The sequence below is a fragment of the Triplophysa rosa genome, linkage group LG19 (assembly GCF_024868665.1).
Source record: "Triplophysa rosa linkage group LG19, Trosa_1v2, whole genome shotgun sequence".
NCBI classification, from domain to species: domain Eukaryota; kingdom Metazoa; phylum Chordata; class Actinopteri; order Cypriniformes; family Nemacheilidae; genus Triplophysa; species Triplophysa rosa.
Window position 1 is genome coordinate 19,597,642 of NC_079908.1, and position 18,455 is coordinate 19,616,096.

Below are 18,455 nucleotides of genomic sequence, written 5' to 3' on the forward strand. Positions count from 1 at the left end.
TAAGATTGTATCATTTAAAACTCAATAAACTGCTCTGAGTGAAATGCTTTGCTGGAGAGGTGTGCTTGTGCTGTCTTTAAATTAAACATCACTTGATTTGCAATTGCGTTATCTAATGAAATGACACTGGTATGCGTGGCACATGTCCAAATGCATTTTGGGGTCACTGTACTATATCTATTACATGCAACGACTCTCAATTGGTTTTGCTTTGAGTTCCAGATTTAACACTGGAGATCAATAGCAAAGACACAACGCAAATTGATTACAGAGCAAAATGTCCACAAAAATTGCCTTAAAATCAACTATGACATGTTGTCACGAACGGCTTAGGCTCAAACAAATACACAATGATTATGATGAAAAAGTAGAAACAGCAAATTGCGAATCAGAAATGTAATTTACTACAGTAGCTTTACACATAAAACAAAGTACAGTATCAACCATATCACCTAGTGACAGATGAATTTTGATACACAGCCAACAACTAAAGATGTGAGAAGTGTTTCTCCTTTTTAAAAGCTGATAAGTCTGTTTAATCTGCTATCCAAACTAAACACAATTATGTTAGTGTAATAGTTAAATATTTGCATTTAAAGTTGATTTTCTCTGCTTCTGCCCATCAGGATCAACCTGCAACCTGTTTTTGGGTTAACTGCTTGACTTTGTATAGTAAAACTATTTTATTCAGACTTTCTAAATGAACAAATGTTTGCAACACATTCAAGCATTTTCAGTTCAATATTGTATATACTAAATGTGCATTCTGAACGAGTATCACGTATGAATGTAAAATCATGCAAACACAACACCGAGGATAGTTTACGCAAAATCATTGACACTGGCTTCCTTTTTCAATGATTTGTGGAAAGGCATCAAATGGCTGATGATGAAACAACGTGATGTAAACCGTCTTGGCTGTCATTCATTCATTCATTCATTCATTTGTTTAAGCAAGACGCAATGTTTACGTTTCATTCATACTGTGTACCTTAACGCTGGTGTTGCTGGTCTGGGTCTCGGCCTCTATGCAGATGTGGCCGCCGCTGTTCTCTTTCCGCTCTCGGTGCGAGCCGGTCCGCGTGTGCCTGCTCTGGTACGCGATTACGGAGGGAATCGTGTCCGCCGCGTCGGTCTTGATGAAGAGGCCGTGCAGGGTGGTCGCCGTGCCCTGCGAGACGGTGGTGGTCTGGTGCGGTGAGTTGGACTCGTCCGAGTCGCGGCAGTAGATCACCCCACTCTGCGAGACGTGGATGCTGGGAGCGCAGCCCATCGTTCCGCGTTATACCCGGAGGAACGAATCTCAGCCACGCCGCGCACTGTCCCTCTGACTTCCCGGCTCCCGGGTCGCTGTCACGCCGCCGTTCCCCCGGTGCATTGGCCGGTAGTCGCCTCGCTCGGTTCAGCCCACCGCCCGCCTCCCGTTCCGTCGGTGCGCGTCAAGGAGAAACGAAGAGGAGATCCATGTTTCACGCTCCCGTGGATTTACGCGCGATGCATGACGTTTCCGCGTTATTTAACAGAAAATGTCAGATCGATGACACCTCGGTTGTCCAACCGTGTGCGCGCGTGCCGTGGCACGTTTTGTAAAACCACTACGAATTTGAACCCCATTTCACGAGTACTGAAGCTTTGGGTTTCTCGATGCCATCTATTTGCGATCCGTTTTCACACGCAGTGATCATCATCTGTATGCTCGTCACATCAGACGTCGTAAATAACGGCGAGTAACGGAAAGCGTCAGGACGTACAGTGTGTCTCAAACTTACATTCACGGTTCTCCTTTAAGACACAAACGCGTCACCAGTGATAGTCAGACACTGACAGCCTCTCACCATCATTATATGCGCTCAATACGCGTATATAATACAGTTGAATTGAATTGATTTGTTCTTTTATTCCATCAGATTTTTTCTAAACATCTGTAATTATAGCTCCATTATCCAGATACAGGTACAGGTACATAGAACTTTTATTGTGCAGTAGTTTACTCAAAAAATTCTTGCATGGGCACATAAATGATTATATAATATAGCGTATATATAGAAAGTGTTATATTCACTATAAATTAAAGAATGCAGTATATCAGCAAATCTCCGCTTCCTTCATCTGTAGGCTGCGCAGGTACTGTATCATGGTGTTCTGATATACAGCACAACTACAAAAGCATTAACCTGGAAAACCCCCCCCAAAAAAACTCAAAAAGCCCTCTTGTGAGTGGGACTGCCCTTATCTCTGCATCTCAGGCTATCATTACTATTATCTTGCTTCACTGTATCACTTGTCATTACTGTTAACCTGAAATGACACAACACACTAAACTTTCATATGTTATGTGCATTCTAGGCCTGAGGTACAAGTGTGAAATTATACTGTGGAAATACCGATGTCAACAGATTCAGATTGTTAGACTAGGGCTGGGTGTTTGAGAGCAATTAAAGGGATTTTTACACCTCTGTAGTATTATTAAATTACAGAAGTAGAGCAATTATACATGAACTGTCAACCTTAGAATTTTATTACTTCTCAATCAGCAATTCTTAGAACTACAAAGCAGAGCTATTCAGGTTACAAAGAGCTGTGGATTGCATTGGCTGTGAAAATGATTGATCCTTTTTAATAATTTACAACTATGATTTAGGTTTGTACATTTTCCACAGGGCACAACATTTTAATTACATTAAGGCACGCGGGTATAAGTTTTAGATCTTTCTTTAAAATCCCCAGCGTTCCATCATATCCACACTTCAGCTGGTAAGATGTCTCTATTCAAGATCACTACATCTCATCTCAACGTTTTTTTTATTTAATGAAAGCCTTTTATTATGGATAAAGCTGCACCATTTAATCCTCCATGTCGTATTTATTGCTGACCTGAGGCAAGATTACAGAAACGTACTTTCTGTTCTAAATTAAGATCTGACTAGTTAAATATTCATAATTGAAATCACCATGGTTACTAAATAGATACGACAGGATTTTTGATGTTTCTGTAATACAGCTGATCCTCTGTTTTCTAAAATACAACCCCACCCATGACTTCCCCCTGCTGGAGAACTTGAAAACTGTCCCGATGAAAGGACAGACGATACAATGTATCGAACTTTGGAACGTAGAATGTAACATTTTGAGGGAATGGAATGTTCATTTAAAATTTAAAATATAAATGTAACATTTAGACAAAAAAACTGCTCTTACATTCTTACTCAAATATATTACATCAAATTTTAATTTGGTGACAAACAACAAAAACAACTCATTTAAAGAACGAAAATGTAAGAAATCAGTTGACGCGCATCCTTATGGCTGAAATACACAACAAGACTTTTAAAATCTGAACAGATTTTTTTTTAACTAGACATCATACACTTGCAGACTTTTTGAAAGTTTCAGACAGAAACACACACACTGATCAAATCTGCAGACTGACACAGACTTTCTGCAACAAGTCCAGACTGAAAATCTGGGAAAAATCTGAGCAAGTCTTGTAGTGTATTTTAGCCTTTATTTGAACATACGCAAACAAATCCATGAGTTTTTAAAAAGCACTGCATAGCGGACAGACCACAATATTTTTAAAGCATTTCACCATTTTAAATTTATATAAACTGTATCTCGCACATAGAGAATAACTAAAATGATCTGCTGTGGCATTTAGCCTATCCCTTTTGCACTTTTAACAAACGCAAACCAAACAGACTTCACGTTTATAAATAGCAACACCAAGTTATGAAACGACCTTCGAAGGCCGGATGAAAAGCAAACAACTGGTGTTTTGTAGGAAACTCTCGAACGTGGACTGGAATCTGAATCTCACCTCTATCTGGGGTCCGTTGGACAGCAGCTGCGTGACCGCGCTCATCTCTCCGCGTCCCCGGTCCAAACCTCGCCGAGCGGTTCGGTTACATGAAATTCCACCTATTTACCGGCAAAGCCACGTCGAAAGCGCATTCTGACAGCATTCTCTCCACCCGTTCGCACGAAAGTCAGAGCTGACTGGGAACTTTTGAGGTTGTAGGTAGGCGAAGTTTCTCACTCAGAACTTCTTCACCCACTCGAATAGAAGCGCCCTTGTGCGGTCCTAGCGCCGCCGGTTACGCTATGAGTGCTGGGCAACAGGACCTCTCTCACGCCAGGGTCATATTTCACACCCAATTTTTTGGTTCATAAAGATAAAAAACTCTTATTTCAACAACGTACTATTTTGTAGATAGTACGTGGTTATTTTCTTCTATTTTCTTGTTTCTTATAGAAACAAGAATTTAAAACCGGCTATATATGCATTACAGCAAAAGTTTAGTAACCATATTTTATTGGTGGACCGATTACCATTTTTATTACCGCAGTTTTACAAGACATGATTATTGAAGTAAGTCTATAGTAAACTTGTTATAGTGTTATAAAGGTAATTTATATCATTACAGCAAATATATTAAATTACAAGCTCCAAAATGATAAAAACTTTTATAAATTACAAAAACGTCAAAAAAGACCCATTTATCTTCGACACAGTGTCATAAAGTGTCCCACCCCACCTAAACTCCCTATATATTTTCTTCTCTTTTGACTTTGGGGTGAGACAGGACCCAGACATGTTCAGACAGGCTTTGAGATACCCGATAACGCATAACATGAGTAACAAGCGTATATGATATGGTGAAGTTGACCACAATACAGAAGCCACGTGGACCACAACACCTTTTTATGTGGACAAATTCAGGTCAACTGCTCACAGAAGTTTCACACAGGTTTTTGTTCTGCCTGCTGGTTATTTGTTGCCCTTGGACAAACAGCAGCTAAGCACTTGATGCCTCTTGACAGAAGACTGACGACACAAGTCATTTTGTCCCGACTGACAGGTCATACATCGCCCCGCAGGTTTAACTGCAGCTGTCACTGCAAAAGCTGTGTATGATCCACAAAACATAGCTTTAAAGATACTGTTTCAGCAACCTTTTATATGGAATGAGAAAAAATACTTGTACAGACCTTTGTTTATTTGTCTGAGATATTGTTTGTTTTTCAATTTTGGGGAAAAAATGTTTGATTAAAAAGAACTAAAAAACTGTTTACAAAAATGTCATAATTCTGTCTTTGTTTCATCCACTGAGAAGTTAAACTAGCAGCAAACTTCAAAATCAGCCACAGTTCCAAAGCACTCAAGGTAAGTCACTCCGATTCATGATTTTTGACCAAAGTGTTAGGTGATTGGCTAGTATCAGGATGGGCGGAGTCAGTCAGACATGCATCTGTAAAGCGTTCCCGTGCCCGCTCCCAATTGCGCTGGTTTTTGGTTTTGGTGAGAGAGGCGTCCTCTATAGACATAGCAACTCCAGAACCAAGACCAGACTGAGCCTTACGCAACTGCAGCTGGATCTGCAACACAAAAAATGAAGTTACTGTACAATCAAAGACATCCGTGCATTTTTCACAACCCACAACAACCAAAACATTGAAATTGTTTCTGACTGGATCTTTCCTGCCGGTTCCATCCTTGCCGAGCCCCTCTCCACGTTTCCAGCCCATCTTCTCCAGCATCTGTCTACCCTTGTTCTCATCACCTATTTCACTACATAAAGCCACACGATCACAAACTTTAACAAAAGGCACAGACGTTTTAAAGATCATTATTTTAATGGTAAATGTTTGACTGGAAAGGTGATGTCACATACACATGAACCGAAGCAGGAGCGTCGTCTCTCTGGAACGCTCCCTTGCTCCCGACCGTCTGCCGGCGGTTTTCAGCTCTGTCTTTATACTTGCTGTTCTTAACAGCCTTCTGCTCTTCATAATCACTGTTCTGAAATGCACACAAGACTCTTTATGCCTTCAAAAATGACAAAGCACAGCAGTAATGCATACGATTTATGAGTAATATTCAGAGTCATCCAAAGTCAAACAATACTCAAATCTGCATTTTCAGATATTCACCCTCATGTCACTTCAAACCTATCTTTCTTTCGCAGAACATAAAAGAGGATATTTTGAAGAATCTTTTGAGGAAGGAAAAAAGTATACAGGTTTTGAAGGACATGATATAATGAATAAACGCGAGAATTGGTATTTTGCGTGAACTATCACAGTCCTGGCCAACAGAGGGCAGCACTTAACACCACACATTCTTCAACCTGCACTTTTTAAAAACATATTCCACTATCTTAACCAGGGGCGGTTTGCGTATGGCAGAGTATGGCAGTTGCCATACCCTAGCATTCAGACAAAACAGTGGAAACAAAGTGTGCATAATGATGCTTATTAAAGATAATCAAAATATTTGAGACTGATGTATATTTCTTGCATGAGCGTCGGAAGCATGTGTATTTTAGAGTTTAAAAACAACATTCACTCACCAACAGCTTTAATGGTATAGTGACTAAGACGCGTGACTTGTCATTTTGATACTATGGAGATGCAGGTTCAAATCCATATTTCACTTGTCTACATTTTCACATCACATATTAAATCATGCAGGCATTTTCTTTTCAATAAAATGAAGAAACTATTTAAAAAATGCCTTACATGTGTTTAATAATAAAGTGTATGGTAAGGCAAGGGCTAGTGAGGTCTTTAATGTCAACATATGCCAATATATTGGCAATTATTATTTTTTATTTTAAAAGTCAAATAACAATCTCATCTGCCAAAGCCAGATGTATAAATATTGCATCTGAATGAATAATATTTGTTACGTTATCTGTGAATAATTCAAAAATGTACTCCATGTGCCAGTGTTGCGCAGTCGCAGTTCATTGCACGTCTTTTTGGATTACCTGCGTTTTCATTTGGATCTCACAGATTTTGCACTGCTTCAACCTCGCCGCTACTTATGCAATAGAGGTAAGACATGTTTTATATTTAACCGTGTTTGCTGTTAATTTCATTTTATGTTTGCCGTATATTTTAGACTCGTACCCGATTGACGTAGTCGTTGGTGGTTTTAATGACAACATCTGGCTGTGGGTTTGAAGAAGCGATTGTCACACACAGTATAACCGGCAGATGGTTAATATAGTTCATATTTTTTTGGAGTCGCCCTTTTGCTCCAGAATTAGAGCTTTAAACAGCACATTTTAAACGATATGAGGGTATGAGTTTGTAAGTCTCTGTGCATGTTCGTTCATTCTTTCAGTTTCGTGGATTCTTGTACACGTTTTGTTTAAATATGATGTGGTATAATCTATGGTTCTGTACTTTGGAATGTCGTCGTTGTTGTATGGCCAGAGGAATTTTTCCATACCCTAGGTTTTAGTGAAACGCCGCCACTGATCTTAACGTCATATAAGAAGTGAATATAATTTTTTGTGTTGTTGTATGAAGGAAAGGACATAAAAACTCACTTTAAGACCATATTTAACTTTCATCATCTTAAGTTCTTTCTGTCGTTGAATTTCTTTGTCTTCTTTACTAAGAACAGATCCTGAAACACACAGAGACTTCACTTTCACTCTACTGATATCATCAGGTTTGTGTCAGGGTTAGAGAATAAAAAACTGTGCAAAACAAGGGATACTCTCACTAATACAAAAACAAATGTGTGTGTGCGTGTACCCGAGTTCTCCTCTCTCTTATGCCGACTCAGATGTGCTATGATCTGTCCCGGTTCACAGCCGTCACACGTGTTGGTTCCGGTGTGAATGTGGAAGGACAAGACAGTCTCGCCCATCTTCACTTCATCTCCGTGGGTCAAAAGGTAAGGGTCACAGCGAACTTTGGGCTGCATAGACACAGTTACAAAACAACAGGTTGAAAAAGGTTACAATAAATGATCAATCTTCTGACGTGTCCATGATGCACTCAGATAGTGTTACCTGTAATATTCGGTTTCCATTGATGACAGTGCCGTTCTGACTGCCCTGATCGATCAACATGTAACACTGATTCTCCTGGTCAAAATAAACCTCTGCATGGGACTACACACACACACAAACAAACACAACAAAGTTATTGATCCTTCAATTTTTTATCAACCATTACTCATCTTACTGTTCTCAGCAGAATATTCAACACTGGTATAGTTAATACATTCATTAACGTCAATGCCCAGCACTAAAAACGTCAGAGTAACTGTGTATTGTTTGATTTCACAGTATTGTGTCATTTACCTTACTGACGCCCATCTCTGGGATTCTGACGGCGTGATTCATGTCTTTCTCTCTGCAAACACATACAAACATACACTTTAAATCTTACAGGTTTAACACACACCTGAACAACCGCACGTGTTGTACTGACCTGCCGATTGTGGCAACAGTGTCAGCTGTGAGGATGAAGAGCGTTCCGGTCTCCAATACAGGTGAACGAACCACCGTCACCCGAACGCACGGCGGCCAGGCTTCTGAAACACAAACACATGCATTACTCACACACATGTACATCTCGTGAAGTTCAAACAGGTCAAATCATGAAAACCATATGAAAACAGGTTATTTAATCCGAATGAAGCCCCAGTCCACCCCCAAGTGGCCAAAACATCATAAGCAGTCACCAGGGGGCGTAATGTTTTTCCACCTCTGTCTGCACCGAAACATCTCACGTTAATTCTATCGTTTGTTCTGCTCACCTTCCTGCACTTGTGCTTCCATTTCTCTCTCTGGACTCTCATGAGCGGGTTGAACAGGTGATGAAACTGATGAGGATGATGATAAAGGTTCTTTCTCTCCATCCGACCCGGTGATCTCTCCTTCCTCCGGCTCACTCTCACCGTTGACACCATCGGAACGTGACTTCCGCTCTCTGCGACTATCTGAACGTGATCGCTTTCTCTGCTTCCTACTGTTCTTTCTCCTTCGGCCGTGCGAGTCATCCGACCCGTTCTCTTTCCGCCTCCTGTTGTGTGCGTCATGGGAATGCGACCGGCTCCGTCTCCGGGTTTTCTTTCTGTCCGTCGAGCGCTCTCTGCTTCTGTCTCGACTCCTGGCTTTTCTGGATCTTTCTGTAGCGCTGTGTCGCGGGGGGCTTCGGGATCGAGTTCTGCGTGTTTTTTTATGTGATGTGGTATCATCCCTCTTTCCTTTGTGTTGGCTTTCAGGCTGTTTGGCAAACTCAGGCCCCGCCTCTTTATGGTCCTTTGAGACAGCAAACACTCGGCCAATCAGACGAAGGAGGGATATCCAGCAGGGATTCCATAAGAATTGTTACTAGTTTTGTATTTGCTTGTATCTCACCAAAAAAGATCATCACTCGAGTCTCAGTTTCGAGCACTTTCCAATTTCTTTTAATTTGGCAGAAGATTAGGCGGTGAAGAGGGCAGGATGGGGAGGGGAAATGTCGTGTCAGATTCAAACTTCAGGGTCTATGTGCACAAACCTGCATTTACTGCTACCCCATGGCTTCAACTTTATGTCTAGCACCACTGATATAAATAAATAAGTCATCAAACAAACCAGGCTAAAAACTAAACCACCATCAAAAACTAGATACCTAATATTTGCCTTTTTGAAATTTGCTATTATATTTCTCATATTATTTACTCCCTAAGATGAATGGCTTTATTGCTTTCCACACTTTTGTAAGTCACTTTGAATAAAAGCGTCCACTAAATGGCTAAATGTAATTTCCCTAAAAAAAAAAAAAAAGTAGTTTTCATCTCAAATCAAAGCAAAACAAATTTTGGCACTTACGCAGTCACCCAACTGTATTGAAAAGTGCCTAAAACCATAAAAAAAGTGAATTCTGCCATGTTAAATGTTGACGTTTCAACCTAAACCATTTAGTGAAGCTACAGAAACTGAAACTAATCTATAAACAAGAGCGTACCTCTGACTTCAATCCGCTTGACATGTTCTATCTTCAACTGACCCATTGAGTTAGTCAAATCCTGAACCTACAGCAAAAGGAACAGCAAACTGTCAGCTTTACTAAACTCTTCTACAGACCCCTTTCTAAGACCACTGTTCTACTGACCCTCAAAATCCACCAACACTATTCAACAAACCAGAAATTACAAAGCTGTGGAATCAACTCTCAGGAGAAATACTGAAAACAGAGACTCGGGCAACAAGAGAACTAGGAAATCTTGATTTGAATCCAAATCTCAATTGGGTTGGGCTCTGAAGATTCTTTAAAAAGGAGTATCAACAAGCAAATACAAAACATTGCGAATGCAAAGGTGTGTCCGTGTGCATCTCACCCCTCCGTCTGGACAGGAAGTTCTATCTGCGCTCTTCAACGACTTCCTGTTTTTCCAGTCTTTGCTCTTCCTCTGGGGCGTCTGCTCCGCGTCAGGGTGTGCGGCGGGCACCTCTATCCTCGAGTGGAATTGGTATTTTCCACTTTCCGGGTCGTAATAATAATACATGCCGGTGTTGGCATCATAGTACAGCTGAGTGGACTGTGAAAGAGGAAAAAACACATTAGCACGGACGATTCCGATTATACAAGATTACACAAGTAATGGCCGTTGAACAATCGTGAGATGTCCCAACGAGAATCAAATGTTTATTTAGATGACGTAGAAGGAACTTACAGAATCATAATAAAATCCGGTGCTGTGGTCGTAGTACATGCCTGACGTTTCATCAAACACAAAGTTGGTCTGATTCAGGGCCTCTTCTGCAGTTGCTCTGAGCATGTCTGCTATAGAGTTGCCTTCTCCAGACGTCTCCTGAAAATACAGCAGAAACTGAATCAAATGAAATTGGATAAAGAAGCTCAATGCTTAAATGTAATGCATAAACGTTTGAGAGACTTTAAATGCTGCTGAACAAATTCTGCTGAATAAAAGGGTTTGACAACAGAAAAAAACGATCAGGGACAAATAATCCCACCTCAATTTGTGTTAAAACATTTGATCCATCTTGCTGCTCAGGGTCGACTGGCACAGTCTCGGTCATTAATGGATACACATCAGTTTGCTCTGATGGCTCTACAGTTTCTGTGGCAACAGCCTCCTGTGTTTCCGTGGCAACAGCCTCCTGTGTTTCCGTGGCAACAGCCTCCTGTGTTTCTGCCACCATCTCTGTTTCTGACTGGTAGTATCCGCCATAATAATAATTATAATAATCTGTTTTAAAAAAGAAATTACTTTTAAATTCCACATCAGTGCTGCAGGTGAATTGATTATTGAACTGTGGTACCAATAAGCATAACTCACCTGTCTCTGTCCAGGTGTACTCTTCTGTTTGAACCTCAGCATCCACCTTCTCTCTCTCTTTTTTCTTTCTCTCGTGGATTTCTGCACTCAGTCGATCAACCTAAAACAAGTCAAGAGCAACACGTCGATCATCAACGAACAAAAGTCCTACACATAATGACAGTTCATTTGTTACGTGTCAGAATGTAAATATTGGCCTAAGCAGTGGACACAAAAGACCAGCTTTGATTCCAATGTCCCTAAATTAACAACTGCATCAGACTCACCTGCTGTCTGAGATCTTCATTGTAGCTTTCTGTTGTCTTCTGGAGACGTTCGCTTTGGTTGAGCTGTTTCTGTAGCTTCTGAAGTTCATCCTTACACGTCTGTAGTTCCCGTCTCAGCAACTCTGCTTGAGATCTCAAAGACACGAGCTCTTCCTCCAATCCCTGATCATTCAGTTCAGGGTCTGGATCTCCCTCCACATCCATAGCCTATCAATTTTGAGTCTGAGCGTTGATAAAAAAAAAATGTTGACTGTATTAAGAGTTATACAAAACCATAAGTATTGATTTGGATGTTCTTGTATTGTTTTCTTGTTTGAATGTTTATATCAAACCCAATATACCTAGTTTGAAAAAATATAAGTCTTTAATTTCATCTAATCGAACTTTCGAAAATATGAATACAAATACATTAGTCTTTTTGCTGCTTACTGAAGTCTTTGCTTCACACAAGTTTACCTGGTCACATTTATGCATTTGGCAGATGCTTTTATCAAAAGCGACTCACATTACATTGTATTATACATTTTTGTTTCTGACTATTCTGACTATTTGCAACCCCCTGGGATCGAACCCATGACCTTGGCATTGCTAGTGCCATGCTCCTACCACTGAGCCACAGGAAAGCTCACATACACAACCACAAAACAGTGTAAAATGCTTGGTATAACTCTCGCCACAGGAACAAAAGTAACAAATAAGACTGTATCTAGGACAGTAAGGAACACAGTACAAGACACAATGTGTCATATTAATACACAACATTAAACCCACAATAAATCTGAAATTTCTGAAAAATTGATTCAGCCCAAATTAAAAATACAGCAGTGTACTGTAGTATGTATTTACTAGTGAACGGCAGTAAAATTCCTATAATATATATATATATACATATACATATATATATATATACACACACACTATAGTGTTTTGAAGCTTACTAGTACAGTCGCGGCCAAAAGTATTGGCAGTGACATTAATGCTGTGATTGGCAAAGTTTCTGCTTAAGCTGTTGTGGTGTTCATTCACATTGTTCATAGATTATTATGCAGAATGATTGATGCATTTTAAATAATTGCAAAAAACAGAAACTCCCCAGATGTCAATACCATATAGAAAACCTGTGGTCAATCTTCAAAAAGCGAGTGGATAAGCAGAAGCCCACAAACTGTGATCAACTCTGAGCACTAATAAGTCAAGAAAGGTTCTCCATCAGTCAGGATTTGGCTCAGACGCTAATATTCAGCATGCCAGAGCGAATTGTAGAGGTTATGACAAACAAAGCCCAACACTGTAAATATTGACTCTTTGCATTTTATGTTTTTGCCAATAAACGTCTTTAAAACTTAGATATACTAACTTAAGATATCCTGTATATACAATAGAAACATGTAGCAAAATAACCTACAAATACAGAAGCAGCAAACTTTGCAAAACACAAAATTTATGTCACTGCCAATTTTGTCCACGACTTTAGACTACAGTACTTATTACAGTTGGTTCTACTGTACTTTAGTACTTTAATATTCTACAGTAAATATAATACACTATAATGTGACTACCACATTACATAACATAGGCTACTACAGTTTACAATAGAGTGTATAGCAAACTACAGTATTTTTTCATGTGATAGAATTTCTTTTGTTAGTGCTGGGGCAGAAATATGATCGCATTTACTTTTTTTTTACAGAGAATAAAGCGAAAATGGTAATTAGTCTATATATACATAACTTGACTAATACAACAAACAGACAAACGAGAGAGAAGTGTAGTAAATATGCATGATGTGCTAACTAACACATGATGCTGAATTAACACATCCCAAATACCTTACAACGCTGGCTAAAAATCACATATATGCAAAGAACATGAAACAGCCATCACGTTCAACAGGTGCAAACTAATTATTAGATCAAGTGTGCTGCATATCAGAGCGCATTATGTTTTCTTACACGTAGCTTACCGATTTACACCACTGGTTTTCTTTCGTTTTTCTAAAGTGCCGCCGTCAATCTGCAAATAAAAAATAAACATGACGTGACCAGCGTGCATCGGACACATAATCGTGTAGATGTTTGTGTTATCGTAAAGTGCGTTACAGGCAGCGAACGCGACGAACTTTAATCCCACATCAACCGAGGCTGCCATACTTTCACTTAAAAACGCCATATATTGCGCACCCTGCGTCACTTCCGTTTGTGCGTTTATTCTTTTATGCATAGCGCCCCTAGCGCCCACTGTCACTGATTGTCTCCCTAACTGTAGGAATTACTTTTTAAATGATTTTGTCATTGCCATAAACAGAACCAATACAACGAAAAATGTTAATTTAAAGTGAAACACTAAAATAAAAATAAACCTGACGCAGAGCACAAAAACCTGCTTGCAATAACCTTGCCTTTCATTATGCAATCGTGTAAAACACGCCAAAAGAAACAGGGTGAATAACCTGGATATATTATGCACATGAGCCTTAGCTACAGATAATGTAGAATTTAAATGAAGAAAATTTAGAAATCTCAAGAACCACCACATTTTTTTTCAATAGAAATATGGGCGAAAACACACCCAGCTAACAATTTATGGTTCCCAGACGTCCTGGGAACGTTAGCTTTTGGTTAGGAAAATATAACCTGCTGGTTCCATGGTTCCCAACAAAACAACCAAATGGGAACCATAGGGGAACGTTCTGTGTTTACTGGGCATTAGTTCCCCTTAAAGAGAGATTAGCCCATTTCTACTGTGTCATGTATAAATTATTTGCTATAATAAAATACCTTATGGTAGGGCTGCACGATCATGGCAAACAGGCCTACTTACATTTTGGTTTTAAACGTGACGCCAAATAGAAAACTTACAGTCTCTTTTACAAACAAACCTCGTCATATCGGATTTTAGAAATATAAATAAAACCGGCACTTGTTACGACTGCGGGATTAAAACAAAAATCACCATTGCTATGTATTGCCCTTGCTGTTGTTAATGACAATTAATAAAATACATTAAAAACGTCATATATTTATAGACTGGTTATGATTTATTTGATTGTTTTTTACGTATTACCAATTCACGTTGGTTAACGCTCTGCATGCGCCACTGGAGTAGTTCACTTCACCTCTGTCATTTTCTGTAATCTCATCCGATACCGCAGACAGCGTTAGTGATTTAGTGGTGTACCAAACGGCCTTTAGTTTTTACATTCATTCATTCATTGCATATGAACACACATAACAATTAGAGAAATACAACATTGGACATAAATTATATCAGTACACAGAATTAATAATGGAAATAATACATTTAAAAAACGGTTATCAAAAACAGCAAGAGGAAATGAAGAACACACAACAAAAACACAAATAAATATGGTGCCGATTACTTAATATTAATATATATTAATTAAGATTAATAATTAAGATTAATAATATTCGAAGCGCTTGAAGCTTTCTGTTTTTTTATTTTTATTTATACAACATGTTGCAGGGTTGACCAATGAACTCGCTAGATACAATTCATGGGGGTGGTTTGTGCTTGACTGGTCCAATAGGGTTTGGGGAAAGACGGGACTTTTTTGTTTATTCACGTCACATACATTATTTCAGGCCAATGGACAAATACTGGACGGCTTTTGGGCAGCTCCGGCTCCGCCCCATGCAGTCCTGAATGACGTTTCTGCCTGGCTCCTCCGCTCCACACACAATATTCCACCACCTAACGTAACGTACTTAGTTTCCACCATCTAGGTCCTTCATTTTAGTTCAAACAACTGCTCAACTACTTCTCAGCAACTACTTTTACTGGATAGAGTGAAACTTTCAGGCAGCTCAGTGCCTTCGTGACATTAAGAGGATTTGCAGGAAGGAGTTTTCGATACTTGATGCTTGGATCTGTTTTATGGCTCCTTACCTCGTTGCAATAGCAGGTGAGGTTGTATACATTTGAGATATCTAGACAAATTACTTGGGTCAAGGCATGCTCGGATTAAACACATAAAACAGCCGTGTCAACGTTTGGAATTAATCAATTTTTGTCTTTTTTCGTGAAACACTAATGTTCGCCGAAGTGTGTTTTTCTCTCAAAATATATACATTCACACTGTGTCTGTGAATATGTTTATTTTCTAGCAATATGACTGCCGACTGGGTCATGAGAAATTCTCATAACCTGGCAGGGGTGCATTTCTAGGCATTACACTTGTTTCACAGACGAGGTTTAAAACTAGTCCCAGACTAAAGTGAATGTTTGACCTGTCTACTTAAACTGAAAATAACTTGCCCTGGCATATTTTAAAATATGTCAGTGCCATTGTGTTGTCTCAAGATGCAAACCAGTAGTGGTGAAACGGGATGTCACGGATGATCGTGCTACGGTTCGGAACGCATGTGACCCGCGTATTCGTACCTTTATTCATGTAATGTTATTCATCAGATAGTTTTAGAACGCGCGCGCGCGCTATCGCTCTCTCTCCATTATCTGGACGAGTACAATATTAAAGCGCATTCTTTAACATTCATATCTTAACTTAAACTGCTGTGTAAAGCATGTGATCCGCGGATGAATTGTAAATGTATTCATTTAAGGTAGTTAGTTACAGCGCCCTCTCTCTCTCTCTCTCCCTCTTCAACAGTTGGATGTTCTGGTTGCTGAGTCAAGTGACGCGATTCATGCGTCACCACTTGTTCACTTTCTTGTGAGAGGAAGTCGTTCGAGATTCATGATGATCGCCACTTAATAACACCCGTCACATTTATAACCTGATCTCTAGAGATCCAGTTATCAGCTGTTTTCTCTGATTGCGCGTTTATATCATATTTATTTGTTATAAATATTGTAATTTTTGTATGCATGCACCATGCAGACTGTATGACACAGCCTAGAATAGGCCTATACACAATGGGGCGGTTTCCCGGACAGGGTTTAAGCTTAGTCCCAGATTTACTTAAATGTTAGAAGTTTCTTGATCGAAAACAACTTGCAATGACATATCTTAAAATATATAAGTGTGGTTGTTTTGTCTCAAGACGTACACCATTAATGTTTTTTTGTAAATTATGTTTTTAAAAATGACTTAAATATCCTGATTTAACTAAGGCCTAGTCTTGGTTTAATTTCATCCCTGTCTGGGAAACTGCCCCAAAAATGTTAAATTAATCTGTTGATATCTCCAGGGTACTTCCACACATTCATTTTTATAAAATTCTTTAACCCCATATATGCGCCCTTATTTTTGAGCATTTAATTGATTACAAAAACAAGTTATTATAGTTATTATAATGATATATAGTAATAAACTATGATGAGCATTTACATTAGCCGATCCAAAAAATGATCCGATCAGTGACCCAAAATCCGTAAAATGATCCTAACCGTGAGTTTTGTGATCCGTTGCAACACTACAAACCATTTTTATAAAAGTGCCTTAAATATCCTAATTTAACTAAAGTCTAGTCCTGGCTTAAGCTAAGCCTTGTCTGTGAAACCGGGCCTTAGTGGTTTTAGTGAAGTTCATTAAGCTCTAAGTGTAACCCGATCGTGTTAAGTCAGAGAACAAGAATAAGAGTAAGAACCAATCCTTTCAATTACACTAATGTAAGTTAAGTGTCTGAGGGGAAGGGAAAACACCTCTCAACTATGTTGAATTTGGACTGCAATAGGAAGCTCAACCATTAGATGTCAATGTTCCATATGGCTCCTTTAAAACTTTTGATTAGAAGTGTAAGGGTAGCCTAATGTCACTGGCCACTTTATTAGTTACTTCCTTGCTGCATTACTGGATTTGGCCTTCAGAACCGCCTTAATTCTTTATGGCGTGGATTCGAAAAAGATGCTGCAAACATTCCTAATAGACGTAAAAAATTCTTATATTTTGTGTACATTTTTTCAACCGGACAGTAAGGTGAATGATGGAAATTGTGAGACTGATAAAGAAGAAAGAGATGCCCTGTAAACTGAAGTTTGATCATCGGAAAAGACAGAATAAAATGAGAAGAGAGATGGAAAACAGACAGGAGTCACAAACCAAAGAATCAAGAGACATAAACGCAGTGAAACCCGTTCGATGGAACAGCATGGAGCATTTAAAACCAGACTGTGAGTGTTTCATCGCCTCAGCTTTCTGTTTTCTATTTCCATCATTATTTTTATCCAGTGAAAATTCATGAATTCCTGTTTCAGTGCCTCTCCTTATAAACTTATAAACTATGAAAAATTCTGTTTTTCAGTCTCTTGTGATCCACGCTGACCTTTAGAATGTCATTCTGATGTTCTAGAGAGGATTCAGGATGAGGCGAATTTGTTATGATTGTACTTTTAATGATATACTCTTTTCTTTGGCCAAGTTGTGAATATTTTGTAATACATGGGTTTTGAGGACATTTAACTCCAGTATGTGACACAAGTCTCTGTCATTAGCTGGAGCAGCAATTTCAACTCTTGTGATTTTTTTTCTTTCTTCACACCGTTATCTGCATTTAATTGTCCAATATCCTTACAAGATATTTAAAAAAAAGTTACACTTGGGTCAAAAAGGTTTTTTGCATATAGCCTTGTAACCTGAAGATTGCATGTTTTTCCATTTATGGGGTTTCATCGCTGTTTGTGAGATTAGTCTCAACTGAGTTTCTGCAATGTAAATATAAACCCTACATTGATTATAATAAATGATTTGTGAAAAAACATAACCGAGTCATGTGTATTGTGTGTACAGGTATGACAGCCTGATTTAATGTATTCATTTGTTATTTGCATTTGATTCGTTGATCTTCAGTCAAAACAAAAGGAGGCAAATTGTCAGCAAATCTTTTTCGCAGTGCAACTTCTCCTTTAATTTGGACTGTACAGTCATTATTTCTACTCGCAGTCAAACAACATGTGGACCGAATCTGGGCTGAGGATCCATGAGTGTACTGGGCCACAACTCAGTTTTCTCAATCAATCTAGCTGTGTATACAATGAAATTAGGAGCACTGCCTCCCTTAAATCTGTTTTGATATTACAGTATATCAAAAAGTATAAAAATATAGTATAAAGAGTGCATACAAAAAAATAGATATAAAAAGCAAAAACTATCAGATTAAAATGAAATAAGATATAGATGA

The 18,455-nt window shown here is 39.0% G+C and overlaps 2 protein-coding genes and 1 long non-coding RNA gene across 8 annotated transcripts in view; 1 reads left to right on the forward strand and 2 right to left on the reverse strand.

Moving 5' to 3' along the window:
• pde8b (phosphodiesterase 8B) overlaps positions 1 to 4,143 on the reverse strand; it is a 38,776-nt gene extending 34,633 nt beyond the window's left edge. For 2 of the 3 annotated variants that reach the window (XM_057361120.1, XM_057361119.1), the window contains exon 1: positions 992 to 1,783. In XM_057361120.1, the coding sequence (XP_057217103.1) occupies positions 992 to 1,273 (282 nt within the window). In that variant the 5' untranslated portion in view covers positions 1,274 to 1,783. Of the gene's footprint in view, positions 1 to 991; positions 1,784 to 3,817 lie in introns of those variants that run through there. The other variant, XM_057361121.1, reaches the window with a different exon arrangement.
• An 836-nt stretch (positions 4,144 to 4,979) lies between these two features.
• aggf1 (angiogenic factor with G patch and FHA domains 1) lies at positions 4,980 to 13,537 on the reverse strand. 4 transcript variants are annotated; one of them, XM_057361125.1, is made up of 15 exons: positions 13,322 to 13,537; positions 11,359 to 11,580; positions 11,093 to 11,192; positions 10,767 to 11,002; positions 10,466 to 10,603; positions 10,130 to 10,330; positions 8,561 to 9,065; positions 8,233 to 8,335; positions 8,103 to 8,154; positions 7,809 to 7,910; positions 7,549 to 7,714; positions 7,338 to 7,417; positions 5,673 to 5,800; positions 5,470 to 5,569; positions 4,980 to 5,376 (listed from the first exon to the last, which is right to left on the reverse strand). In XM_057361125.1, exons 2-15 carry the CDS (start codon positions 11,560 to 11,562, stop codon positions 5,170 to 5,172), a joined length of 2,322 nt encoding a protein of 773 aa, XP_057217108.1. In that variant the 5' UTR covers positions 11,563 to 11,580; positions 13,322 to 13,537; the 3' UTR covers positions 4,980 to 5,169. The 4 variants fall into 4 exon arrangements, with proteins under 4 accessions (XP_057217108.1, XP_057217107.1, XP_057217106.1 ...); XM_057361124.1 differs by having other exon boundaries at positions 4,980 to 5,569; positions 13,322 to 13,371; positions 13,458 to 13,527; XM_057361123.1 differs by having other exon boundaries at positions 4,980 to 5,569.
• A 1,463-nt stretch (positions 13,538 to 15,000) lies between these two features.
• On the forward strand, positions 15,001 to 17,997 carry LOC130570778 (uncharacterized). Its single transcript, XR_008964994.1, has 3 exons — positions 15,001 to 15,280; positions 17,251 to 17,448; positions 17,580 to 17,997. It is a non-coding gene; the product is annotated as an uncharacterized LOC130570778 (long non-coding RNA).
• Positions 17,998 to 18,455: the final 458 nt, after the last annotated feature.